Source organism: Castor canadensis, chromosome 10 (assembly GCF_047511655.1).
Source record: "Castor canadensis chromosome 10, mCasCan1.hap1v2, whole genome shotgun sequence".
Classification (NCBI taxonomy): Eukaryota; Metazoa; Chordata; class Mammalia; order Rodentia; family Castoridae; genus Castor; species Castor canadensis.
In genome coordinates this window covers 15,313,430-15,339,409 of record NC_133395.1, presented here as the reverse complement: position 1 = coordinate 15,339,409, position 25,980 = coordinate 15,313,430, and the positions used below count along the sequence as shown (strand labels likewise).

The following is a 25,980-nucleotide window of genomic DNA, read 5'->3' as shown; positions in this document are numbered from 1 at the left end:
TTCTTTCCCACAGCTTCCCTGTCCCCACCCCAGTTAACCTCAACCTGGTGCCCACCAGCCTATTACCAGCCCTATAAGAACGTGTGCTGCCAGCACCAAGAGGAAAAGACCAAGAATGTTTAAAGATCTCTCCTCCTGCCTTGTGGCCATCCTCTCTAGAATGGAGTCCTCAAATTCCAATCTGCAATGAAACACCATGGGAAGTTCATGAAACATAAACCCAGATCCCACCTGTTGGGGTTCTGAATCCACACACCTGAAGTGGTTGCTTGGAACATGGAGACCCAGGCTTCTAAAAAGTCTCCTCAAATGGTTTGGTAAATGATTACCCAAACAGAATCCCATCTAGCAGAGTCCATGAGCCCGAGAGAAAAACCAGCTTAACAGCTCATGGCCAGTTAAATGGTTAAAGTAGGACTGAGTATCCAAGTTTCAGGGTGCCTGGTGCGAGGAAACATGGAAAGAACAGGTCAAAGGTCTCTCCCTTACTTAGCTGTGGTAGGTGTTCAAAGGAAGGGTGCCTTGTAGACCAGGCCAGCTATTGAATGGGGACACATGGGGCCCCAGCCTTGAGCCACGAGACCTACCACCATTGGCCATTGATGCAGAAGTGGCTAAGGCTCTAGCAGCTGTGGGAAATGATGGCAGCAACAACACGGACATGGTCAAAGAAAGGCTCTCAAGGACGCAATAGAAGGACGTGAGTTCCAAGGGGCCAGACCAGGCCAGGGTAAAGAAGGTGGGATTTGCAAGACAGGGACACCTAGAAAGGAGGACTTGGGCCTCACTGATTGAGAGGTCAATGCAGATAAACAGCCAATATGCTCAAGAAACCCAAAGTATGCTGGGAAACCATGAGCCTTGCTGGGAATCTGAATGAGAATAACGGGAGCAGGGAGCCAGAGGCTCACGCCTATAATCCTAGCTACTCAGGTATTGTGCCAGAGTCAAAATACTGTGTATATAAACTTGTTTCATTCAATATAAATATTTTTTCATTCCAATGTTGGCCGAGCTATGGGTTAACAAAGACACATTTATAAGATTGGCATCTTTCCAATTGACTTAATTTAAAACAATCAGGACTTTTAATTAAACCTTTGCCTCTGATGCTTAACTTTGAGAAATTTACTCCACAGATCAAGCTTTAAGCCCCACAAAAAGCCACTACTTTCCTTCCCCACTGCCTCTGCCAGCACCTGAGGCATAGAAGGTACCCTGGGTTACCAAATAGTATCACTTACATTAAACAAAATACTGCATTTTTTTAAAGTACCAACATATAAACCCTTCTCAGCATTCAGAGACTAATTAAAACAATGAAAAAGAAATAGTTTACAGGTGCACTTAAGGAGTTTTAAGTTCTTTTTAAAGGAAGGGAGAGGCCTGTAACTTAAACACTTGGAATAGAAGTGGCAAAGTGCTATTTTTTGACACGGGTGGTGGTTATCAGGTGTTAACCTTATAATAATCCTTTAAATTATGCTTTTTTTTGTATAATATTCTGAAGGTTTCATGATCTTATTATAAAGGTTTAAAAAAGTGGAGAAGATACATTTGTGTGATTTTAATAGATAATTTAACAGTGTATATATAATCACATGTTGGGCATTTTCTAGGACACTTGGGAAAATTACATGACAAATGTATGATGACTTAATTACAACATAAGGCTCTGAAAAGAAAAGCCAAGCAGGTGGCCCACATATGTAATTCCAGCTACTAAGGAAGCAGAAGTAGAAGGATCATGATCTGAGGCCAGCACAGGCAAAAGCCTGAGGCCCTATCTGAAAAAATAACTAAAGCAAAAAGGACTTGGGGGCACAGCTCAAGTGGTAGAGCACCTGCCTACCAAGTGCAAAGCCCTTGGTTCAAACCCTAGTACTGCCAAAAAAGGAAAAAGAAAAGCAATGAAATACCATTCTTCACTCATCAGACTTGTAAAATTAATGCACATTCAGGGCAGGAAATGAGCAGGGTAAAACTGAGACAAAATTGACTAGAAATTGATCATTTTTGACACAGATGGGTACTTGGGGTTTTCTTACACCACTGTATATACTTGTCATGTTCCATCATCAAAGGGAAGAAAGGAAGAAGGAAGACTATGAGAAAATCCACATCTGAGTAGGTCTTTGTGTTAGGTTTTTGATAAGCATTGAGTTTTCTCTGTGAGAAGGACAGTCATCCAACTATTAATATTGGTGTTATCTGTGGTTAGTATATGTTTCTCCAGTCAACAATGACTTTATCTTTTTATCTTTTAATTAATATAGTGACTTAAGGTAAGCAAATAGGAAAGAAGAAAGGCAAGGGAGGCGTAACCATAACCTCCACTAGCTCACCTAATCCCTTCCTTGGCATATTTGTGAATTAGGCACTTCCCTCCCCCTTCTTCCTGCCTCACAGCTTAACTCTCCATTCCAAGCTATCTTACAGTTAGGTGAGCTCCTGTGCCAGGGAACAGGAAGAAATGTGAGCCATGACCACACCTCTACCTTCCCTGTTCCACCATCAGCAACCAGCTTCAACCGAACAGAAAACAGTGATAATCTGGCCTGGGTCCTGGCACACCAATGCCCTGGAGCTCTCATTGAAATACAGATTCTGATTCACTAAGTTTGGAGTGGGGTCTGCGACCTACCCTTCTCCCAACCCCAGGGGATTGACCTTGCTGCTGGTCTGCGGACCACACTTTGAGTAGCAAGGCTCTAAACAGAGCCATCACTGAAGAGTTTCTCTATTTCTGCTGCCTCAAAGATGGCGCTTAAAGGGTAAAACGCAGAAAATATAACAGAAAAAGACCCAGCCAGAAAGAGCCAGCTGGCCTTTCTCTCTTGACCTATAACAAAGTTCAGCTTGGGCCTATGATTAACTCCAGTATTAAAGTGCAGCAAGAAAATGAACCCCAAGACAGCTGCACACAGATTACGCTAGTATGCAATGTGATAGGAGTTGGCTAGGTTCTACCAAAAACAGTATTGGCCACCCTGAGTCAGACATGGGGCCACAGCACTGGATATGCTGGCCAAAAAAGTAGAGGACAAGAAGGTACACGCTGAGCTGTCCTTTGGCTCATACAGGCCCCCACTAGCCTGGCAACTCATAGGCAGAAGCCTGCATAAAGGTTGTTTATTCTCGGAGGCCACAGCTTTGATTAACAGATTATCAGTCTATAAAACCTTGCAAATATTTGCATCCCCTCAGCCTTCAATATCCTAGCAGTCTGGTGTTTATGAATCCACTCGATTTGTCCAACATCATCGGAAAGTGGATGAAAACTTACAGTGCCCCTCAGGGATACTGTGAGAAGCTCTGGCTTGTGGTGGAATCTTCTTGGTTACTTAACTGTATGTGTCCTTTCTATTTACATAACAGACATCAGTCCTAATAAAAAGAGTATATCGTATGATAAGACATCACTTGCAACAGGACCAACGGAGCAGGATTCCCAAGGCCTCCAATCACCCTTCACCCACAGCCTGGAAAGCAGGCTGGACTCAGTTCAAGAAGCTTCTAGCCACCTAAAAAAGGCTGCTCAAAGCCTCCAACCCCTAACTTCAAGAGAAGGCCAGGTGAATCCATGAAGAATCTTGGTTAATGAACATACTCAAAGATGTGCAGGTAGATTCACACCTGAGGTAACTTCCTGGGGAGAATGCTCTAGCCTGTTGCCGAGCACATCCAGCGTTTGTCGTAAAATGCATTTAGACATTCTCCAGGCAATCTAATTAATACTGCTCAATTGCCTTAGAGAAATTTTTACAGGCAGGGGAAAAGTGTTCTCCCACCCAGTTTCTGCTTAAATGATCACACATTTCATAGTCAGACATGAAATCTCAGTCCCCTCTATTTTCTGTGGGGCGTAAGATCTACTAGGCTGATTTATTTTTGACATTTTCCATTTCTTCAAAGTGTCTAGTATAAAGAAAAGCATGTGACCAACCAACCTAAATACCTGCTACTTGACACCAAAAATAATAAACACACACAAACTATGAGACCCCATTAATTTTATGGTCTCAAAAAAAGATAAGACAGAAAACATATTTAGCCGTAAAAATTCTGAAAGTTGTACCTATGGCAACTGATTTTTCTCAAATTCAAAAAGTACAGGGATGGGGACATGGACCAAGTGCTAGGGCACCTGCCTAGCAAGCATGAGAGGCCCCAGAACTGCCAAAAAAGAGAGAAAGAGAGAGAGAGAGAAATTATCAAAAAGTAATTTATGTACAGCAAGTTTTCCCACTTATTTGGAATCTCTCCAAAACTTCCAAGTCCTTCCCAAAGTCTCTAAACCGATAACACATTAAAATGAATTTGGGCATGACCTCCAGGCAGCATTTGGTGCATCTCCTCCTACTGCATGCAGAGAGGTTGTGCTAAGACTTGATTGAGCACCATGGACTCTCCTGCCTCTTCCTCCTGGCTCCAGTATTATCCCAACAAGCTTGCTCCAGCTCTGCATTTCTGCCCAAGCAACATTCTCTTCTGGGCCTGGGTCATCAGACTGTCTTCTACATCATCAGACAGCAAGGTGACCTTTTACAAGGAGTTTGTACTGTTTTTATTTCTTATTTACTATATATTAATGCCTTGACATCTTACAAACCTTTCTAGCTGGGGAGAGACTGCTCCTGATGGAGCTAGCTAGTTCCTAAGAAATAGCTGGGGCCCAGAGGAAGCATACCTTTCACATGATCACAAACTATCACTGTAGAGCCAAACCTCCTCCACCTGGTCTGTTCCGGCTCTGCCTGCATCATTCCACCGCCAGGTACCAGGCCACTAGGGACCACCACCAATAGCTTACAGCTTTGCTGGAATAATACAATGCCCACTTTGTCTTTTCTCAGAAATTCCAATAAAGGTGTGGCCTAGGCTCTCCCATTGCTCCTACCCCCTCCCTCTGCCTCCTGACCACCCCACTGCTTACTGTGTGGGCCTTCGTGGTATGCTATGCCTCCTGCCTCTAGGACCTGTGAGAGACTTAGCTTTCCTCAGCCTCTCCCCTCAATCTCCTCTTGAGGCCACACCTAAGTGACCATCACATAAAAGAACACAGAACAAACTGATTTTTTGGTAGTGCTGGCAAAGGAGCCCAGGGCCTTGTACATGCTAAAGGAGTGCTCCATCACGGAGCCACACACCCAACCCCCAGATTTTCCCATTAATTCTTAGTATTTAGAGCCTCACAGAGACTTCAGCCCCCAGCACAGACCACCCCACGATCCACAATTATTTTTTGGTAAGTAGTATAAAGGTTTGAAAAAGAATATATGGTTACCATGCTACGATTTCACTACAAGTAAACAGAATCATATTAAGGTAATTATCTAAGTTTTCATTTAATTTTTATAATGTCACCTCCTATGATCTTAAGAAAAAAGGCAAAGGGTTAAGTAAATAAGCACGGATTTCAGCTCACATTTCTAGTATTTATTCATGAGCTAGTAACCGAGATCGCTTAAGCTCCATAAACAGAACACACAAGGCCCTGGCAGCTCTGTGACTGAACTGAAGGTGTGACCCAAAATGAAATCCCTGTGTTGGCTCAAAACATGAAACCAATGGTTCATGCAGGGTGATCCCACTCTCTGTGACTCTCCTTCCCATCTCTCTCCTAGGCACTATGTAGAGCTCTTGGCAATTGCTCCAGACCTGGGATGAACTTTATGGACCATGATCTGACAAACAGAAACAACTGTACCTCAAAGACACACAAACGCTGAGAACTGCGTAACAACTGCTATCCAAACCCCTAACACCAATTTAAAATGTAGTAACATTCCCACCTATCATTTAGAGTTAAGGGTGGAACACCAATTACAAATCATACACTTTTCTAACTGGACAGTCCCATGTCAGTAGGACAGACGTTAGGAAAATTTCAGCTGAACCAATTCATCTTTGGAGCATTAGGTCAATTAGGAACATACCAACCCTCAGCTTGGATAGCTGCATATTCAGGAAGAACAAAAACACCCTTTGACCAGCCTCCGGACAAGTTCTATGAAAGGGCTTGTTTGGTAGGAAATAAGTGAAAAGAGGGAAAACACCATGGTAAACCTCAGGGCACCGCTCTCATAAGAACCCTGGTGTCTTCTTCAATTCACACTGAAGTTCCAAATAGCCACAAATGCTCAGGAGGTAGAAAAACAAAAGCAACTGAAAACACTACAGACACCCACCAGCAGTATCAGACACCCAGGTGACATGGTGAAGGAGAACCTTTACTCCTGCATGTCTGTCACTCCCATGGTGGCCTCCCCTGTCCCCAGAGGCTTTCTGAATCCCACTTTCAAGTCAATCCAGTTCTCTCTAGCAGACCTTTCTGTGCCTCACTGGAAAAGAGGGACAGAAGGAAGATGAAGAACCCCTCACATACAACTCCCCACACCCAGGGTCAAGAATAATGAAAAAGCACCTCCCACCCTCAGCCATATAACCCAAGAACAGAGATAGTGATACCCACTGTGTCCCTCCAAAGAGGCCAGAGCCCCACAGACTCTTTCTCCTTCCTCACCAGTCTTCCCACACCACACCATATAGACAACACCTTTATTAACAAGCAAGGATACAACCCACAACTCACTTCCTTCACCAGAGTTTCAACAAGACTATAGTAAGCTGGAATCCTAAACTCGACACGTGAATGAACTCTTAAATGCCCACCATGTAACAGGCACTTTTCTAGGTTCTAAACCAGAGATAGGATCTTTTGAATGGAACCCAAGTTTGGGGAGGAAGAAGACCACCACACACAGAGATGGGTTCAGAATAACAGTGAAGCCACACAGGAAATTCAACAAGGAACCACAAGAAGGAGTGGCTACCTTAGATGGAGCAGAGAGCAGGCTGAGCTCCCCCAGTGACAAGTGCAAGGTCAACGTATCCGGAGCAAAAAGCAGCTGGGGCAGAAGGCCTGAGATCTGTAGTGCTACCAGAGAAGTCCGGAACCACTCAGTGTGCCACCTCTGACTAGGCAGGGATATAAAGATTCCTGTGGAAGGGAACATGGGGAGCTAGAAGAGGATGGCAGTGTCAGGTTCTCCAGAAAAGCATCAAAGAGAGCCTCCATTCTCTTCCATCCACACTGCAGGGTGCATGCTATACCCCCAACTGACAGTACAGAAACAAGCTCAGACTGGAGCTGAACCAAGACCACAACAGTCACCACAAAGTGAACTCAGACATGGGGTCATTCCTGTAATATCCACTTCCCCAGCCAATGCAGCCTCAGCAGACCCCAAAGGATGGAAGCACCTCCCAGGCCCACTGCTTCTCCCAGCCCACCCCAACAGAACACAATCATGCTGATGATCCAAGCTAGCCAAGGACAGGGAGGTCCCTGTGATCACAAAGACTTTCCAAGCCCTGTCCCTCACTCAGGGTGTCCTTGGGTCCTGGACAGCTGGTCAGGTTCCCCTTGCTGTGGCTTTCTATCCGGTGTGCTCACTCTGCTCATGCCTCTGGACCTCGCTGCTTTTTTTACAAACCATCTCCACTGGCTGGGTCACCCCATCTTTAGAGGACCCTAATGGTCCCCATGAAAAGGACCATGAGTAGAAGTCCCAGTTCCCATCAACCCTAGGGACTGACTAACCCAGCCTGGCCTGGTGCTGGAGCAGGCAAGTCTGACCCATTCCAAGTCAAGTGAGGGGTCACCTCAAGGACAGAGCAGAGAGGGGACCACACACCCTCTTAACATCTGTCAAAGCAAAAATTATGGGCCATTTCTGAGGCTACCTGCTCAAGTATGAAGAGTAATGAGTTTTTGCTAATTGTTACTCTGGGTAAAATTTAGCCAATATTGGCATTGTCCTGTCCTCGGGTCAGTACATATGCTCCAAGGGAGGGGGAGGCATCTCTTCCAGAACATGAACTTCAGAGTTCATTCCACATTCCATCTAATGTGGATTACTCTTAGGAGTGAAGGGAGGAAGCCACTAGTAAGTTACAAAGTGATAAGGGAACACCTAAGTACACCCGGGCCACCTGGAACAGGTTGAAAGGAGGATTTAAGAAAGAGAGAAACTGCCAGGCGCTGGCAGCTCACGCCTGTAATCCTAGCTACTCAGGAGGCAGAGATCAGGAGGATCACAGTTCAAAGCCAGCCCAGGCAAATAGTTTCATGAGCCTCTATCTTGAAAAACCCTTCACAAAAATGGACTGGTGGCATGGCTCAAGGTGTAGGCCCTAAGTTCAAGCTCCAATACTGCAAAAAAAAAAAAAAAGAGAGAGAGAGAGAGAGAAACTGACCACACTCTGCTAGAAACTCTGCATTGCTATTGCTTTCATGATAAATCAGGGTCTGATTCTCTTCCTACTTTTGGGAAGGAAAGATGGGAGAGATGCTATCCCATTAATTACTTCCTTCTGAAATAAACGGGTGCAACAGGTAGAAAGGTAGAAACAGCTAACACAAACCCTTTTCTCTACAATCTAACCAAATGCCAAAATTCCTCAGGTACTAGGTGACCTTTCAGAAATAAATATTTGGCCTAAACGTGGACAGCAAATTGCTTGATCCAGAAAAAGGAATCCATTTCTGCAGTGAAGTGTGCTTTGGAACTACTTCTTAGGGTATTTAAAGACAGGAAAGAGCATTTCTGCATACAGTAAAATACCAGGTCGTTTTAAGGCACTATGTGTGTGTTCCATGAAGCCTTTCCCAGATCATACAGGCTCTGCACACATACTCACTTGGGAACATGGCCTTGTTCTTCCCTGCCAAGGCACTTTGCCTGTGACCTCCAACATCTGACAGAAGTAATCAGACAGCCCAGCCCCTCTTTTTACTCACTCTGTTGCTTTTGGCATGAAATTCAAGCTCTCTGCCAGTCTCATCAGCTGGAGGCAGAGCACATGACCACTGTGGCAAAACCTTTGCACACTATCGCGGTTATGGTGGCACTCTACCTTGTCTGAGAGGAGGCTGCCCAAAAGGTAGGAACCGCTCAGTGAACCACTCCCAAGTCCAGAATGGCTGGGACTAGATGAGGGAAAGCCAGTCTCTGACTTCAGAAAGAGGAAGATGACCCCAATCTGCAAAAATTCCACACCCTCATTGCACATGGATCTTTTGGAAACCAGTAAATGGAGCTGCTTTGCATACCCCAGGGAAAGAAAAAAAGAGCCTATCAGAAGGAAAGGACAACAAGCAGAAGAAGACTAGGAAAGAAGGGCCTGGGGAAGAAGTGTGAGCTGACACTTTCTGGCCATGTTCACCAACTCCAAGGAGCCCAGGGCCCTCAGCGCCTGTTTCTGGCTCATTCCCCTAGGACAAGCCCTGGAAGGACAGCTAGCACTAGCCACCCAGCTTGGCACTGTGGTACTTAAACATTCATGTTCAAATTCATCTCTTTCCTTGAAATTCTAGCCAAGAACTGGATCTAAATACACAAAAGAGAAGGAGAAAAAAGAACATCAGCTTTTCTCTGTGAGACTCTGAGTGAATTACTTTGCCTGTCACAAACTTCTCAAAGTAAAACTCTCCCTTTAAACAGGGAATCTATCTAAAGAGCTTCAGGTTCACCTAAGGTTTCTAATCCGAGCTCACTCTAAATACCAAAACCCTCACAGGCTGCCTTTTCCACCACCTGATACATTCAGTAGCAGCTGCCACTTGCTTACTTTGGTTTTCTCTTTATAAAAATGCCTGCTCCAAACAGGCACAATGGCTCACACCTGTGATCTCAGTTACTCAGGAAGCTGAGATCAGGAGGAATGCAGTTCGAAGTCAGCCCATACCCAAATCAACCAATAAAAAGCTGGGCACAGTGGTGCATGCCTGTCATCCCAGCTAAGCGGAAGTGTAAATAGGAGGACCATGGTCCAGGCATAAACGTGAGACTGTCTTTGAAAAATACCTAGAGCAAACTAACTGGGGGTGTAGCTCAAGTAGTAGAGTGCCTGCCTAGCAAGCACAAGGTCTTGAGTTCAAAGCCCAGTATTGCCAAAAAAAAAAAAAGAAGAAGAAGAAAAAAAAAGCCAGTTCCCAGAAATCAAAGGTCATTAATTCCCTGTGTTCCTGAACTGGCTGCTCCATGGGATCCCTTCCAGCTACACCTCATCCTTCCTAGAAGGGACTCTTAGAAAAATTTTTATGCCTCCTCCTTACAGGAAAGGAATCCCTCCCAAAGAACTGTGGAGAGGAGGCAGCTTTTCGGAATTTCCCTTCAAAAGCTGGAGAGCTTACTTTCTGGGCAGCTCCTAGCAGAAATGACCAAAATCCACTCAAGAGAGAGAAGAGGGAAGAAAGAGCCTATGCTGGCTTCCTCAAAGGGGCTTATTATCTCCTGTAAAAAATTTAAGGAAAAACAAGCACTCCATTATATTGTGAAGGGGAAAGAGGACAGAGAATTTTAGGTTTACAGGGGAGAATGACGGAGCTCTCTTCTCCATTAGGAATACTGTATATCCTAAGGACTTACATGGGGTTTTCCCACAAGTAAAACAGGTTGGGATATTTGCATGTAGAAGTAAAAGAGTTCAGAACATGAGCCTGAGTCCTTTCATGGCCTGTGAGAACACAACAACTTAGAGAGACAGCCTTATGCCAAGGTCACACCCCACCTGGGGGGAATGAACACCAACAGGAACAGTGATCTAATTTCAAGAGCAATAATTATACTTGGAACATCCACAGTGCTTGTCCAGGGACAGAACATGCTCTCCTCCACATTAATCCAGAAGAGAGCATTCTGGAGGCTTTATGGGAATTGGTTCCACATCTGAAGAGTTTTAGGAATTAAACCTGAAATTAAAAACCTGAGCAAAAACTCAAAAACTATGAAGGAACATGGCAGAAGGACCTCTAGTGAGCCAGTCAGTTCTTGGCAGGTTCAGTCTAATAAGGATGAGTTAATGAGATACAGAGAAACACTGATAAATGACAACCAGTGTCCCTAAATCCAGTCAAGGCCTCTGGGAGGCACACAGATTATGTTAGTCTGTTCAGGCTGCCATAAAAAATAGCAGTGTGGGTGGCTTAAACAACAGAAATTTACTCCCTCACTGTTCTGAAGGCCAGAAGTACAAGATAAAGGTGGCAACAGGGTTGACTTCTTTTAGGCTGACAGATGGGCCATGCTCTCTGTCTTCACATCCTCTTGCCTCTGTACTGCTCTGTGTTCAAATTTCCTCTTCCTATCAGGACATCAGTCCTAGGGGATTAAAATTCACCTGTTTAAGGACCCTATCTCTAATTACACTGTAAAGTACTGGGGCTAGGACTTGAATATATGAATGTTGGGAGACTGGTGGAAAAGGGTCTCCCTGGAGCCATGTTCTGGAACTGAGAGGCAGGGAAGTCCCCAGGCAGGGCAGAGGCCTCAGAGGTGCATCCTCACAGCACAGCAGCCTGGGTGGTGTATTCAAGGTCACTGGTTCTTCTGCTGGGGCTTATAAGGTCCCAAAATCAGTTCAGCAGGTCTTGACCATGACCAGTCCTTTCTTGGTTTAATAAATAGAACCGAAAATATCGGTGTGTTGGAGTTATACAAAGAGAATATTGTTTCTTGAAAGCTTCATTTCTGTTAAAATTCATACATATTAAGTGTGTGTATGCAGAAGAGGAGAGAGAACACAGGTGTCCTTGGTCATTCTGTGACATATTCAGAATAGGATCAAAATGTTTAAAAACATCCTACAGCATTTTCTCAAACCTGAGCTGTGTCAGCATCACCTAGAAGACTGATTAAAACTGAGACCGAGGACCCCACCCCCAGAGCCTCAGATTCAGTAGGTTTGGGGGTCCTCAACATCTACATCTACTAACATCTACTAAGTCCCACAGGGTGCTAAGACTGCTGTCACCAGAACCTCTCTGAGAGCCACTGCCTGTCTAGTGCAGCAGTCACTGGTCATGTGGCCACAGCGCAGACTGGCCATGAGGGGTTGGACTCTGAAGATCCTCAGTCCTTATCCCTCCCTTCAAAATGGTCACATCTTCTCGGGGACAGAGGCTTCTCACCCATTTGAACCACAGCTAAATAATCACTAGTCCACAAGAGGCTCCCACCCCTCCTAGGGCACCAAGGGATCTTTCAAGGCTTTGCCTTCTGAGAATCTGCAGGCAGTTCCTGGTTCCCTCTGCCACTACTGTGCCCTCAATCCTGCCCTCCTCTAAGTCTCCTATGTTGTGGCCAAGAGTATCCTGTTTCTGATGGACATCTCATGCTGAGAAGACGGTCTGGACCAAAACCTTGCTCTGGCAGTAGGGAGCTGTGTGACCTTGAGCAAGTGTCTTAACCTCTCCTGAAGTACCACTTCAGAAGACCTGCTGGGAGCATTAAATAGGTTAAAATGCACAACGCACACAGAGTCGATAGCACAAGCAGGGGTTTGCTCTTGATGACAGTGCCATCATCCCTGAAGTTGTCCCCTCAGCCCAGGGCCTACTCCTCAGCCCCAGCCCTCGGCCTCCGATGATCTGGGAGAGAAGGCTAAGGTAGCGTGTCTGACTTGGACCAAATTATTTAAAAAATCAGAGATGGAACCATCTAGCTAAGAAAAGTGCAGGCCCATTCTAGACCCACAGGAAGGAAGCAAGCCAATCAGGATCCACTTCATCCCTGCAATTAGTATCCCCCTTCCCATAAGGGCCAGTGGGAAGCACAATCAGAACTGGAATAGCAACAGTGTTGTCCCGTTTGTAACTCAGCAATGAACACACAGGCAGGTGCGCACCACCTTCGTGGAGCTGAATGTCTGGCAGCTTCGCAGCTGTGCCAGCCTTTCCAGCAGAAACCCCAGTATATGCACCCCACAGTAGTGACTCAAGAATGTCTCCCACTGGAATGTAAGTCCCAACAAGGGACTTACCTGGGCCAGGATGCTTACCTAGGTTTGCTGGACTCCCTTACTCACAGGATCTATAACGCTGGAAAATTACAGTACCCCACAGGTTTGGCAATAAGATTAGGTAAGTTAATATTTGTAAGGTACTTAAATAGCCCCCCACCTACAATAAGCACTACACAAGAAGATCATAGTTCGAGGCCAGCCCAAACAAAATGTTCTCAATACCCTTCTCAACCAATTAAAAAGCTGGGCATGGTTGTGTCATCCCAGCTGCTCAGGAAGTGTAAATAGAAGGATTGCAGTCCAGGTCAGTCCAGGCATACAAGCAAGATCCTACTGGAAAAAATAAATAAAGCAAAAAGAGCTGGGGACATAACTCGAGTGATAGAGCACTTGCCTAGCAAGTACAAGGTCCTGAGTTCAAACTCATACTACCAAAAATAATAAACAATTTTAAAAGCACTTGACAGACAGCAGGTCCATATTGAGTAATGGACTAAAAGCTGATTGATAAGCAGGTTTGCAGGTTCGACATCAGCAGCAGAGCTGAGAGTGACTCCAGACGGATGAGCTTGCACTAAGGGAACATGACAGCAAAAAATGGGTGAGGTCAGGACAAGATGTCACACTGACTCCCCAGAACTACCAGGATCTGAAAAGGGAGTAACGCTCAGTTGGGCCCATCCCAAGGACAGCATGGGGTGTCAAAGCAGATGCCATGGACACTCTGGAGCAGAAGCAGACACAGCCCAGCTGGGCTCAGGAAAGATGAAGCCTATGGTACAGGGTGAGCCAGGACCAGGAGTCACTGAGCAGCTCCAGCCAAGAGGTGGCCACAGGCCAACTTCCCTGCTGTGGATCAGACACTTCCTGCATTGGCAACCAGGAGGCACAGCCTTGGTGACCAGATGCAGTGGTGTGGGGCAGGGAAAGAGGCTGACAGAGTGGCTCAGCCACGCTGCTCTGCTGTGGAATGCTTTCCAAAGATTTCTTGAGGTATAGTAACACCATCTTAGAATTTTCAGTGTACTGCCATACAGAGTGACCTCGCTCTAAGTATGGATTAAATTTCCCTTTGTTGCCTTTCTTAAATACAGCTTCATGTCTAGGGAATACTGCAAATAGGTCATTTATGTACTCATCACAGATGGGTATCACACACACAACCACTTCCGTATTATCTCCCACTGATTTTCCCTGCTTGATTGGAGGTAGGGAAAAAACAAGGGATAGAACTTTATTATTTGTTATTTTTAAAATATAAGCTTAGAATATGCCATGAGATGGTTTAATTTTACTAACTTGTAGAAGGTACCAAAGCCCAGAGTGGTCACATATCTTCTCCAAGGTCACACAGCTGATAACTGCAAGACTATGGAACAGAACCCAGATCTGGACGCTGGTTGGGCTGGCCTCAAACCATGATCCTCCCGATCTCAGCCTTCCAAGTAGCTAGGATTACAGGTGTGAGCCACTGCTACCCCGCAGGTATTTGTTTGTTTGCTGTTTTTTTCAAGTCACAAATGAATAGATTTAAATAAGACTTAGACACTTAAGGGAATAAAAAGACACGATAACGATAAAAGGGTGAATTTTGCAACAATCCTTGCTGTTCCCATTACTAGAGCCTTCGGTGTACCAGGCACCCACACATATTCACCAGGTACAACTATTAAGAACGCATTATCTGTTTTAGAGCTGAACAAACTGTGTGGAATGACAATTCCCATAATTCCACATTTGGGTTCTATGAGGCTGAGACCCCTCGAGGCCCATTTACTATGGGAAGCCTCTGATAATCTCCCTTCTGCTATTTCAATAGGACAGACACCTTGCATGCTATCTGGCTGGTGACGAATCCCTTCAAGAGATGACATGTTAACAGAAGTGGTCAACTGGTCTCAGTCACATCCTGACCAATAAAAAACACCAATAAAGATCAGCCAATAAAAAGAACATACCTGATGAGCAATTTAATACTCACAGGGTGGAATTTCCACTCCACCAAGCTCCTTCTGAACTCAGTCAAGCTCTTCCAGAGAGTAAAGGAATAAAACGGGAACACAGGGGCTGGACCCAGACTCCATCATGTCCTACCTGGATGTTACCTGACCTCTCCAGCCTCAGTTTCCTTCATCTATAAAATGAGGACGGAGCTACCCTCGACAAGGGGTTACCGCAAGGATCAAAGCACCAGATATCTCTTAAGATCCCTGGCACACAGCAAGCCTCGTCCCCACTGCCACCCACTAAGCACCCACAAGGACCAGGGCAGCTGTGGTTCTCATGCTTTGAGATCAACAAGTCCTTTGAGAGGAACTGAAAGGGAGAGGGAATGAGGACAGTTCCAAACCTTTGTCAACAATGGAAGTGCTTTTGTTTTTGAAATGCTGTTGATGGTTGGGAAGCTGGTGATCAGGCGATCTTGGTCTTTAGAGTTCATCAGAAACTCAGAGGGAATTTTTTTTTGCAAAATATTGATGCCTGGGTGCCACCAACAGAAATCAGGATTCAAATCGGCCTAGGGAAGAGAGTCAGTTGAAATGAAGGCTGACAAGATGCCCCAGCACTGATGAATGGATTAAGAAAATGTCATATCTATACACAATGGAATTTTATGCAGCCATGAAGAAGAACGAAATGTTATCATTCACTGGTAAATGGATGGAATTAGAGAACATCATTCTGAGTGAGGTTAGCCTGGCTCAAAAGACCAAAAATCATATGTTCTCCCTCATATGTGGACATTAGATCAAGGGCAAACACAACAAGGGGACTGGACTATGAGCACATGATAAAAGCAAGAGCACACAAGGGAGGGGTGAGGATAGGTAAGACACCCAAAAAACTAGCTAGCATTTGTTGCCCTTAACGCAGAGAAACTAAAGCAGATACCTTAAAGCAACTGAGGCCTATAGGAAAAGGGGAACAGGTACTAGAGAAAAGGTTAGATTAAAAAGAATTAACCTAGAAGGTAACACCCACGCACAGGAAATCAATGTGAGTCAATGCCCTGTATAGCTATCCTTATCTCAACCAGCAAAACCCCTTGTTCCTTCCTATTATTGCTTATACTCTCTCTACAACAAAATTAGAGATAAGGGCAAAACAGTTTCTGCTGGGTATTGAGGGGGGGGAGAGGGAGGGGGCGGAGTGGGTGGTAAGGGAGGGGGTGGGGGCAGGGGGGAGAAAAGAACCAAGCCTTGTATGCACATATGAATAATAAAAGAAAAATGAAAAAAGAAAAAAATAATTAATTAAATAAATAAATAAATGAAATGAAGGCTGAGAAACATCTGGTGTTACCTAGAAAGAACCTAAACAAGGGCCGGAGCTGGAGCTCAGTGGCAGAGCATGTCCTGAGCACATGGAGGCCTTGGCTTCAATCCCCAACACCCCCCTCCCAAAAAAAAAGTAATTTAAAGAAAACAGAGTTAGTAAACTTGGTAGAAATTATAACAGGCCGGGCACAGTGGCCTACAGCTATAATCCCAGCTACACAAGAGGCAAAGATCAGAAGGAAAGAGGTTTGAAGCCAACCCCAGGCAAAAAGTTAAGGAGACCCTATCTCAATCAGTAGCCCAGGTGTGGTGGCATGTACCTGTCATCCCAGCTGCACAGGAGGTGTAGGTAGGAGGATCCAGGTTGGAGGCCACCCTGAGCCAAAAATGCAAAGCCCTACATGAAAAATAACTATAGCAAAAAAGGGCTGGGGGTGTGGTTCAAGTGGTAGAACGCCTGTCTCACAAGGTAAAGCCCTGAGTTCAAATCCCAGTACCACCAAAAAAGAGAAAGAAATTACACTGACAGATGTTTAAAGGAGGGGACTTTAAAGCACATCTCAAAAGGAAGGGCAAAGGGCCAGCCTGTGTTCCCACCAAACTAACATCAATGCTTTCCTTGTGGGGGTCTCAGAATGACTGCCCAGGGGATGGACACCTCTGGACTCCCTTGGGCCCCCCAATCCACTGTCTAATGTAATGATTAGGGTTGATAGACCACAACTTGATAACATGCGTTATCCCCACTCAGACCATTTTGAGTCTTCACTCCCATGTCCTGTGTGGGGAGCAGGAAATGTTTCTCCCCTTGTCCTTGCTTCTTCCATCTTCATCCTGTTACTCAAAAATAAACCCTTCCTAAAACTTCCACACCGTGAGACCCTCCTTTTCGTGAGACACCTTGAAAGGCTTTTCACCTGTGAATCTCAATGGCCTGTGACTTTGCGTGGACACTGAGAAGCTGTGGAAGCCCCCTCACCCTTCACCTGGTAACAGTCAAGGGGTGACCACGTGACTGACCTGGCCAACAGGTGGAAGTGCAAACGGCAGGTCTCACTTCCAGCCTGAAACACCAAAGGAAGGTTTCTGGACTCGAGGACTCAGTTAACAGGGCCTAACGGCCTCAAGGAGAGTCAAGGAGCCACAAGACAGAAAAACTCCAGCTTCAAATAAGCCTGTAGTATGGATCCATCATAGTCCATCCAAAATGGATTACAACATGAGAACGAATGTGCTTTTTGTTTGGTGGCTGGCTTTTTCTTTTGGTTTTGTTGTTTTATTCTGGGGTGTCATTTTGCTGGCTTTTGGGTTTGTTTCTTTTTAAGTGTTGAGGATTGAAAATACACACACACACACACACACACACACACACACACACATGCTAGGCAAGCACTCTAACACTGAGCTATGTTTTTGTCTTGTTTTAATTAAGCCACTAAGATGGAAAGGGTTATTCTTCTCAGTAGCAAACACTACTTTTACAACTAAAACAACAATGCCTCTCTCCTTATACTCTGAGTTCTTTGAGAAAGAAAGGTTGTTAAATATTTTTCTATAAGCTTGAACAACCAAGAAGACACTCAAATGTCTGCTCAATGAAGGGCTGGGGTTGGTGCTCAGTGGTAGAGAACTTGCTTAGCATACACAAGGGCCTGGGTTCTATCCCCAGTGTGGTGTTTATTAAATGAATAATCTGAACACAGAAGGGTAAAATTAGTAACCCTGCCTCCCAGACACCATGCTTTCAAGTAGAGCTGGACTTTAAGAGCAAAGAAACATGGTTTCCAAACCAGAGCATACGAATCACCAGGAAGTCTTAAGAAATTCGGATCCCAGGATGCCACCACGCCCCCACCACTCCAACCCCAAGAGATGGAGTCCATAGGCAAGGAATGAGCTCAGAAACACGTGTTTAGCCTGCTGAAGTACACAGATGAAAATGTTAACTTAGGAATGTGCAGTAACAAGAAGAAGGCGGCCTGGCTGTCTTTTCTTATTTATTTACTGCTCACTCTCTGCCGGACAGTGTTAAAATGTTCACCAGTATTTAGTTCATTTAATGTTCTCAACAGCCCTGTGAGGTGGGGGGATTACTATTTCCATCCTACAGATAAACAAATGTGCCATGGTCTCATTCACAACTAAGCTCTGGCTGATACCCAGGCACAGCAGTACCCAGCGTGGAGTAGGGCTCAGTGTTTTCATCGTGGGGCCTCTGGCAATGATGATGGCAGGTGACGTGGTGTCCCCATTTACTCCACATTTGCTCCAATGACCCTTGTCACCCAGCAGCTCACTCAGGTGTCTCTCATGGGCCCCATCCTGGCTCTAATGTCCCTTCAAAGGCAGAGCTATTCGACATCTGCCTGGCAAAAGGTCTAGCTGTGTGAGAAAAAGCAGAAAGCTGATGCTGAAGGGTCCTGAAAATAAGCCTAAAGAATTCCAGTGTGCTCTTGAGGACAACAGGACGCAACGAAGTTTTACAGCAAGAAGGTGGCCTGAAGGTGTTTTAAGGCAATCTTCCTTCCATTGAGAAAACTGTGCTGAGGCCAGAGACAGGTGGGAGGAACACAAGCTCCACCAAGCCAGGGAGAGTTGTGTGTTTCCCTAAAGACACCAAGCACCTGCATTCAGTGCTAAATGAATAAATGAATGACTCAAGAATGTTGCTAAAGTTGAAGCAAGAGGATCTGATGTCAGCATGAGAGTGAAATAAGGATGACAGGTTTATGCCTTAAGAACTGGAAAGACAATGATGCCAACAACCCAAATGGCAATTCAATATAATGAATCGAAGGGAGGAAAACACAGTTTAGGTGCTTGCGCCTGTAAAGAGCATATTCGTTCTCTAACATGACTCAAAGGCCTGCTGGATGTAGTTAGCAAGGACATTCACTGTCAACCAACATTCATTTACCTGTGTGGAGCTAGAGTTCAGGAGGCAGAAGCTAAGCACTGTTAGCCTTGGTCTGGGATGGGGTACACCCCAAGCATATTCTGAAGATCAGTTAGCATCCCAGCTGTGACACTGCCACCTCCTACATGTGAAGCTCCTGACAAGTCGCCCAACCCTGCTAGACCTCCATGTCTTCATGGAATGTTTAAGAATTACATTACATGAAGATGATTACAGGTAAAGCTGAGCAAAATTCTGTAAGTGATAGTGCCTAGCAGGTATTATGAGCTCAAAGTATCCATCTGATCCATGCATCCCACTGTGTGCTCTGAGGATGTTACAAATTAGCCATTAAAGCCGGGCATGGTGAGGCACGACTCTAATCCCAGCACTCAGGAGGCCAGAGCAGGAGGACCTCCTGCTCTACCTAGTGAGACCCTGTCTTTAAAAAAAAGCTATTAAAAGGCAGATTCCCAGGAACTACCCAGATTTACTAGGATCAGAATACCCAGAGAGCCAGGCAGGAAGCCTTGCATATATACTTTCAACAGAATATTGGAAAATGTTTCTGATGCAGGTAAATAGAGAAAAAAATCTAGAGGAAAAAAACATGAAAATGCTCTTCTGACTCCCATTTTCAATAATCCTGAGGTATGTGCAGAATATATAGATACCTGAAAGGAATTAGTCTGTTTGTTTGTTTGTTTGAATTCAGGGCTTTGTGCTTGCAAAGCAGGTGCCCTATCACTTGAGCCACACCTCCAGTCCACACCTCCAGTCCATTTTGCTCTGGTTATTTTGGAGATGGGATCTCAAGAACTATTTGCCCAGGGTTGGCCTTCCAATCTCACCTTTTCAAGTAGCTAGGATTACAGGCATAAGCCACTAGCGCCCAGCAAGGATTAATCTTTAAGTGTTAGCACTTACCTTCCTAACTCTGGAAGGCAGTAATTTACCTTTGTCCCCTCCTTCCTCCCTTTTCCCCCCCAACACACAAACCCAGCACCCTCTATATGTTATAAATATGTAAACAAATGTTAATTATGAAATGCATGAGGCAGCCCCTGGCCGTGACTTCCTTGGTTTTCCTGAGTCCTTAACTCTGGACAGGGTGAGATACAATTAAACATCATCTCTGAGAGATTCACTCATTTGTAGCCACAAGGAATTTGCAAGGCCAAGGACAGGACCCCAGTATACCCAATTCCAAAGTTCAGAGCAACCCACTCACTCCTGACATTCACCTTTCCACTATTCATGGACAGGCAGTCAAAGAAACACCTGAGGTTAGAGCTCACTTGAAGAGGAAAGGCATGGAGGCATCTCATAGTGATGGATGTGGTTCCTTGGCCCCAAAGAAAAGTTACAGGCCAGACATAAGAGGAAGCCTTACGCTGTCATGGTGCTGGGGTTCCACACCCCAGCAACAGCAAAGCAGACATCTGAAGAAGGCAGAGAGGAGTGGTGACAGAATCGGGGACCATAAGGATGACTCTCAAAGACAAATTACCCACCTAACACAATGGAATAGACACTAGTTAACACCTCTCATGCCGACCAAACTCGGGCAAGAATAAAGAATAAAAAAATCAAAGTATAGAAGATAAATTTATGTTTCTTACACTGTTTATTTCACTGGAGTAAACTTTCAGCATGTTCCACATCTTGTAAGGGATGTAGTTATGATGTAAAACTGCCAAAAGTCTGAAAACTGAATGCTTTGTAAAGAGGAACTGGCCCAGGCCAGAGAAAGAGCTAGCCCAGGGAAACTGAGCCAGCCTCCATCTACAACATTTGGACTTCTGTTAATGGAGAACAATACAAGATTCAAGTAAGAGGTATTCTAAAAGCACTACCAAAACCTCCCTACTTAAAATGAAATGCTTCTGGGCACTGAGAGCCTCACACAGCCAACCTCTCTGAGCCATGTGCCCATGACATCAGCTTGTTCTACGTCTCCCGAGAGTCTGTCCAGCCACCAGTGGCAGTCTCTACAACAGCACAGGCTTTGCGAGATGACATTTCACCAACTGAGACGCCACTAGCAACAGGAGAGCAAGGATTTAACCACTCTCTCTGCGTGGAATGCACCTGCCCCAGAAGCCCCTCAACGCCCACACCAGACGAAAGCTCTTTCACTCAACCTTCCACCTGTTGCTAACCCCAGACCTGCTGGGTAAGGCCCAGCAGAGGGACGCAGAGCACACTCACAGGCTTGCTAGGCAGCAGGAGTGGGGACACTGCCAGGGGGCAGCAGGGAAGCAGGACAATCCCTGGGAGTCTCAAGGGCTTGGATGATCTCATGCTCAGCTGGACAGGACTCCTAAGCCACACCACTGTTTCTAGTAACAGGGGAAAGGAAGAATTATTGGATAAACAGTGATGAGAAAATGTGCTATTTAGGAAAAAATGGGGCCTATCATAGAATGTCATAGAAATCCTAGACTATTTTCTTGTTTATTGTTAGAAATGAAAGACAATAGCTAATACAAAATCTATATGGAGATTTAGGTGACCCTGGGATTTTAGAAAAATCCATTAATGGAGCTGGGGGTGGTGAGGCTCCATGGTACAGCATGCTCATCAAGGATTGGATTCAATCCCCAGCACCAAAAACATAAAACTGCACCAAAGTAATGGACACAGACATGCATTATGTAAGCATTAGAAATATACCACTGTTCAACGAGTGAGTAAACGACAGTCATCAAATATTGTGTCTTGAAGATTTAATGCCATGAATGTTAACTATAGGAAATTAAAAAGGACTCAAGATTCAAAACTGTTTACAGTTTTATAAAAAAGCATTTGTGTATGTACAGAAAGGGGCTGGGGGAGGGAGACCAAGAAAAAAGCTGAAATATCAGTAGGAATACCTGGTTAATATGGAAATAAGTCATCTTTATTTCTTTCGGGTAGGCAGCTACCAATTCACAGGTTTAGGAAGCAGGTGAAATTTGAGAAGAGGAGCAAACACCCAATAGGAAAATGAAAAACCACTTTCTGTCTACAAGGTAGGCCTTGTTTCCAGGAGGCCACCTCCTAAGTGACTAGGCCGGGTTCAGCTTTCACATTTGCAGCAAGAGGAATGCACAAAAATCACCGACAGGCCTCCGATGTTCAAATTTCCTGAACTGCAGAAGGTAAGTAAATACAGAGTGGTCATCATTGCCCACAGCTGACTTCACAAAAAGTATAGTATTGGAAAGGTGATGCCAACAGAAGCAATGGCTTAAAGCAGTGAGTGACAGTCAACTTTAACCAGCATCACCTGGGACACTTCTGACTTCACTCAATGGGTCTGGAGTGGGTACCTGCGACTCTGCCTCTCTACCAGGCTAGTGCTGCCTTTCCAAGTGCCCTACATTGAGAACAGCTGCCATAAAACACCGCAGTAGATGTTTCAGGTGTAGCCCCTCCAACAGCAGGACTTTTAAGAACTTCCCCTTTGAGCAACTGCGGCCTGCGAGAACAAGGGGTGAATGAAAAAGCAGCCTTCTCCGTGCATTTACAAACAAGCTCCCTGGCAGTGCTCAGTGACATAAGACTAAGTAATTCTAGCTACTTGGGAGGCAGAGATCAGGAGGACCATGGTTTGAGGCCAGGGCAGAAAGTTCTAGAGACCCCCACTGCAACAAATGGCAGGGTACTGTAGCATCTCTCTGTTATCCCAGGTACCAGGGGAGCACAAACAGGGGTGATCGCTGTGCAAGCCCGCCCAAGCATAAAATGAGTCTACCTCAAAAATATCCAACACAATAAGGGCTGGTAGAGTGGCTCAAATGATAGTGCACCTGAGTTCAACCACACTACCAAAAAAAAAAAAGAACATGCTCCCCAGTACTGCAGCTCAGAACACGGCCAGGAAGCCAACAGCCCAGTTCCGATCCTGCACAACACCTACTAGCTGCGATGCTAAGCAAATTACTCAAAATATCTCACCTTGAGTGTTTTCAGATGCAAATTAGAGATAACAGCTACCTCCCCTCCAGCTGGCAAATGGAAATGGACTCCAGCCCAAGTCATCAGTGGGAAGTCGTTACTTTTTTTTTAAAGACTTTTTTTTTTCTTAAGACTTATCTTTTTTTTTTCTTAAGATTTTTTTTTTTTTTCTTAATACCTCGGCTCAAGTGAGCCTTCTCCCTCAGCCTCCCAAGTAGCTGGGACTACAGCTATATACCACCATGCCTGGCTTTCCTGCACCTACATTTTGAAAGCGCAACAAACAGAAAATACATGAAGAATTCTGTGCCCCGCCTGAAGTTCAGGAGATGGTTTGCCTATTTTGAGTTATTATTTACATATATTTACATATTCTTTCCTCCTTGTGCCCCTCTTTAAGGGTGCCAAACAGCCACAAGCAGGTACTATACACACCGAATACACCCCAATTAAAACAAATGACTCGCTTGCTTGGGATCCCTAGGCTTTCCCAATTAAAAAATATATATATATTTATATCAGAACACGTGGGAAAGATGAAAGGGGAGAGGTGAATAAACAAAAACTACAATAATCAGCCAAGTGTGGTTAAATAAAGCCCAAAGGCTCAGACCCTCCTTATTCCTAGTCCAGGCTACTAGATAGAAACCTTTAGTCCTTCACTCACCTAAGCCTTTTCACCTATTTCCTCTAACAAACCTGGTAATCTGGGGGTCCTCCCAGCTCAGGTACCTATCAGTGAGGTCATAACCTCATAACCACCTGCGTCAAGGCCATGGATGGCCTCTGAGGACTAGAGATCCCGGTCAGACCCCCAACAAGGTCTCAGGGAGTCCACCTCAGAATAGTCAAAGGTGGAAATGAACCTGGAAAAGAACTAGTCAAAGACATCCTCCAGCGTGACCATGTGAATCCAGTTAAAAGCAAAGCGTGGAAACAGCTTGCTCAGGCAAATGTCACCCACATGAAGGGGCAGAGAGAGACCCAGGGACACACACAGCGGGAGCCGGTGCGGCTGGAAGGAGCCTGTAAGCCACATCAGAAGGGGTGGGGCCACCATCGAGAGATGGCGCTGGTCCAGGACGCTAATTAGGCTTCGGCTGCGATTAGATAAGGGCAGCAGTTCATGGCTGCTTGTTTCAAATGACAGAAAACGATGCAGTTTTGGAGCGGGGGTGGGGGGGTAGGGGGGCGGGCATGCGGGGTGCAGTCGGTGTGCGCGCAGCCTCGACCTGCGTCCCCCAGTGCTCGCGGTCCCCTCCCGGGGGAGGCTGTGCCCGCCACCGGATCCCCGCGTCCCGCATGGTGGTGGCGGGAAATCCCCGCGTGGCGGCTGCGCGCAGGACCGCGCCCCTGACCGGGCCAGACATCGGACGCGGGCCGGCGGCGAGGCCGGCGCGGGCGGGACACTCACCAGAAGAACACGCGCGAGCAGAGGTTGGCGTCCTGCAGCGGGTTGGGCTTCACCTCGGTATGGACCGGGAGCATCTCGCCGATCGGCTCGCTGTGCGCGGCTCCAGCAGGCGCGGATGGAGATGCTGGCGCTCGGGCCGCCGCGCCGGTCCGCTCGGCTCGGCTCGGCTCGGCGGGAGCCCGACGAACAGCCGCTTCCGGGAGCCGGGCGCCGCCGCGGCACGCCCCGTCCCCGCCTCCCGGGGAGCCTCGGGGCGCCCGCTGCGCACCGCCGCCGCCGCCGCGGGGGACCTGGGAACCGTGCGAGCGCGGCCGGGGGCTGCGCGCAGGTGCGGAGCGCGGGACCCCTGGGTCTTGCCCGCCGCGCGGCGGCCACGTGCCGAGGCCCGCCTGCAAACTTTGCAGAAGTTTGAGATCTGCGCCCCGCAGCGACCCTGAAATCGGCCGGGACGGGGGAGGCGCCGGCTGTGCCCGCCCCTGCTGCTCGAAACGCCCCCTGGGCTGCGGGGTTTCGGGAGACCCGCAGAAAGCCAGTCAGGCGGTCCCAGCACCCCGCCCCCTGGGCACGTTGCCCTCATCAGGACCAAACAGGGTGCTGGAGGAGGTTCTCCGATCTTCCTGCCAAGCGTTTGACCTCCGACAGCAGCAGGGTTTAGCACAGATTATTTTTATAGAGTTGCAAGACCTGAAAAGAGGCAGGTAACATGAGACCAGAATTCCAGTGATTTGAGGACCTGAATGAATGGTGTCTTTGGGGGCAGGCTTTTGGCATTCCATATGTTGCTTTGCACAGTTGGGCTTCACCCTATCTAAGCCTCTGGGAGCTTTGGGCTTAGATAGGGAAAGGGAGATAAGAGAGACTGCCTGTCATATTTCTTTCATCATGCCGGAAGAGGCTACCAGAATAGCAGTGGCAAACTGATCAAATGTCACAACACACTGTTATGTACATTTCTGAGTACCTTAACTTGCTTTTAACTTTTAACCCTTTTCAAGAAAAATATTGGAGTGAGGAGGGGATTTCATATTTTACAGAAGAAAAAACTGAGACCTGAGGCTTAAAATAGTTTGTCCAAGGTGTTAGGGTCAGTAATGACGGAACCTGACTAGTGATAGTCAAGTCTGCATGGCTTGCATGGTCTGTCTCCCTTGAGGATGGTCGGTAAGCATGAAAAGTGTCCAGGGTGTGCCAGTTGAATGAATGAATGATTGTAGTGATGAATAAACAAAATCTTGCTCCTAGTGTTTGGACTCCCTCTCACAAGTCCTCAGCTATGCAGTGTAGTTTCCTCACCAACTCAGCAGTTTCTCTTCCCCTCAACCCTAAATGAAGAAAGATCAAAGGTTACAAGTTCATGGTTCTAGTAACAAGATCAGTTTACCATACTTTGATCATTTCCCATACATATTTATTAAAATGGTCAGATTAATGATGGCTTTTAAAGAAATTCTTACTGTATACAAACATTTATTTAAAAGTTCAGTGTATCCAGGCACAGTGCCTGGAGCCTGGAGTTCCAGCTACACCCCAGGCTTAGGCAGGAGGGGCCCTTGAGTCCAGGAGTTCGAGGCCAACCTAAGCAAAAACCTAGTTCCTATCTCGTAAAAGAAGTAATAAATAAATAAAAGTCAAGTGCATAT

The 25,980-nt window shown here is 46.1% G+C and overlaps 1 protein-coding gene across 2 annotated transcripts in view; it reads right to left on the bottom strand.

Moving 5' to 3' along the window:
* The window catches only part of Abcc4 (ATP binding cassette subfamily C member 4 (PEL blood group)), a 229,483-nt gene extending 204,952 nt beyond the window's left edge, over positions 1-24,531 (bottom strand). The window contains exon 1 of one of the 2 annotated variants that reach the window (XM_074043133.1): positions 24,341-24,531. In XM_074043133.1, the coding sequence (XP_073899234.1) occupies positions 24,341-24,414 (74 nt within the window). In that variant the 5' untranslated portion in view covers positions 24,415-24,531. The remainder of the gene's footprint in view (positions 1-24,340) is intronic. The other variant, XM_020183142.2, reaches the window with a different exon arrangement.
* Between the last annotated feature and the right edge of the window lie 1,449 nt (positions 24,532-25,980).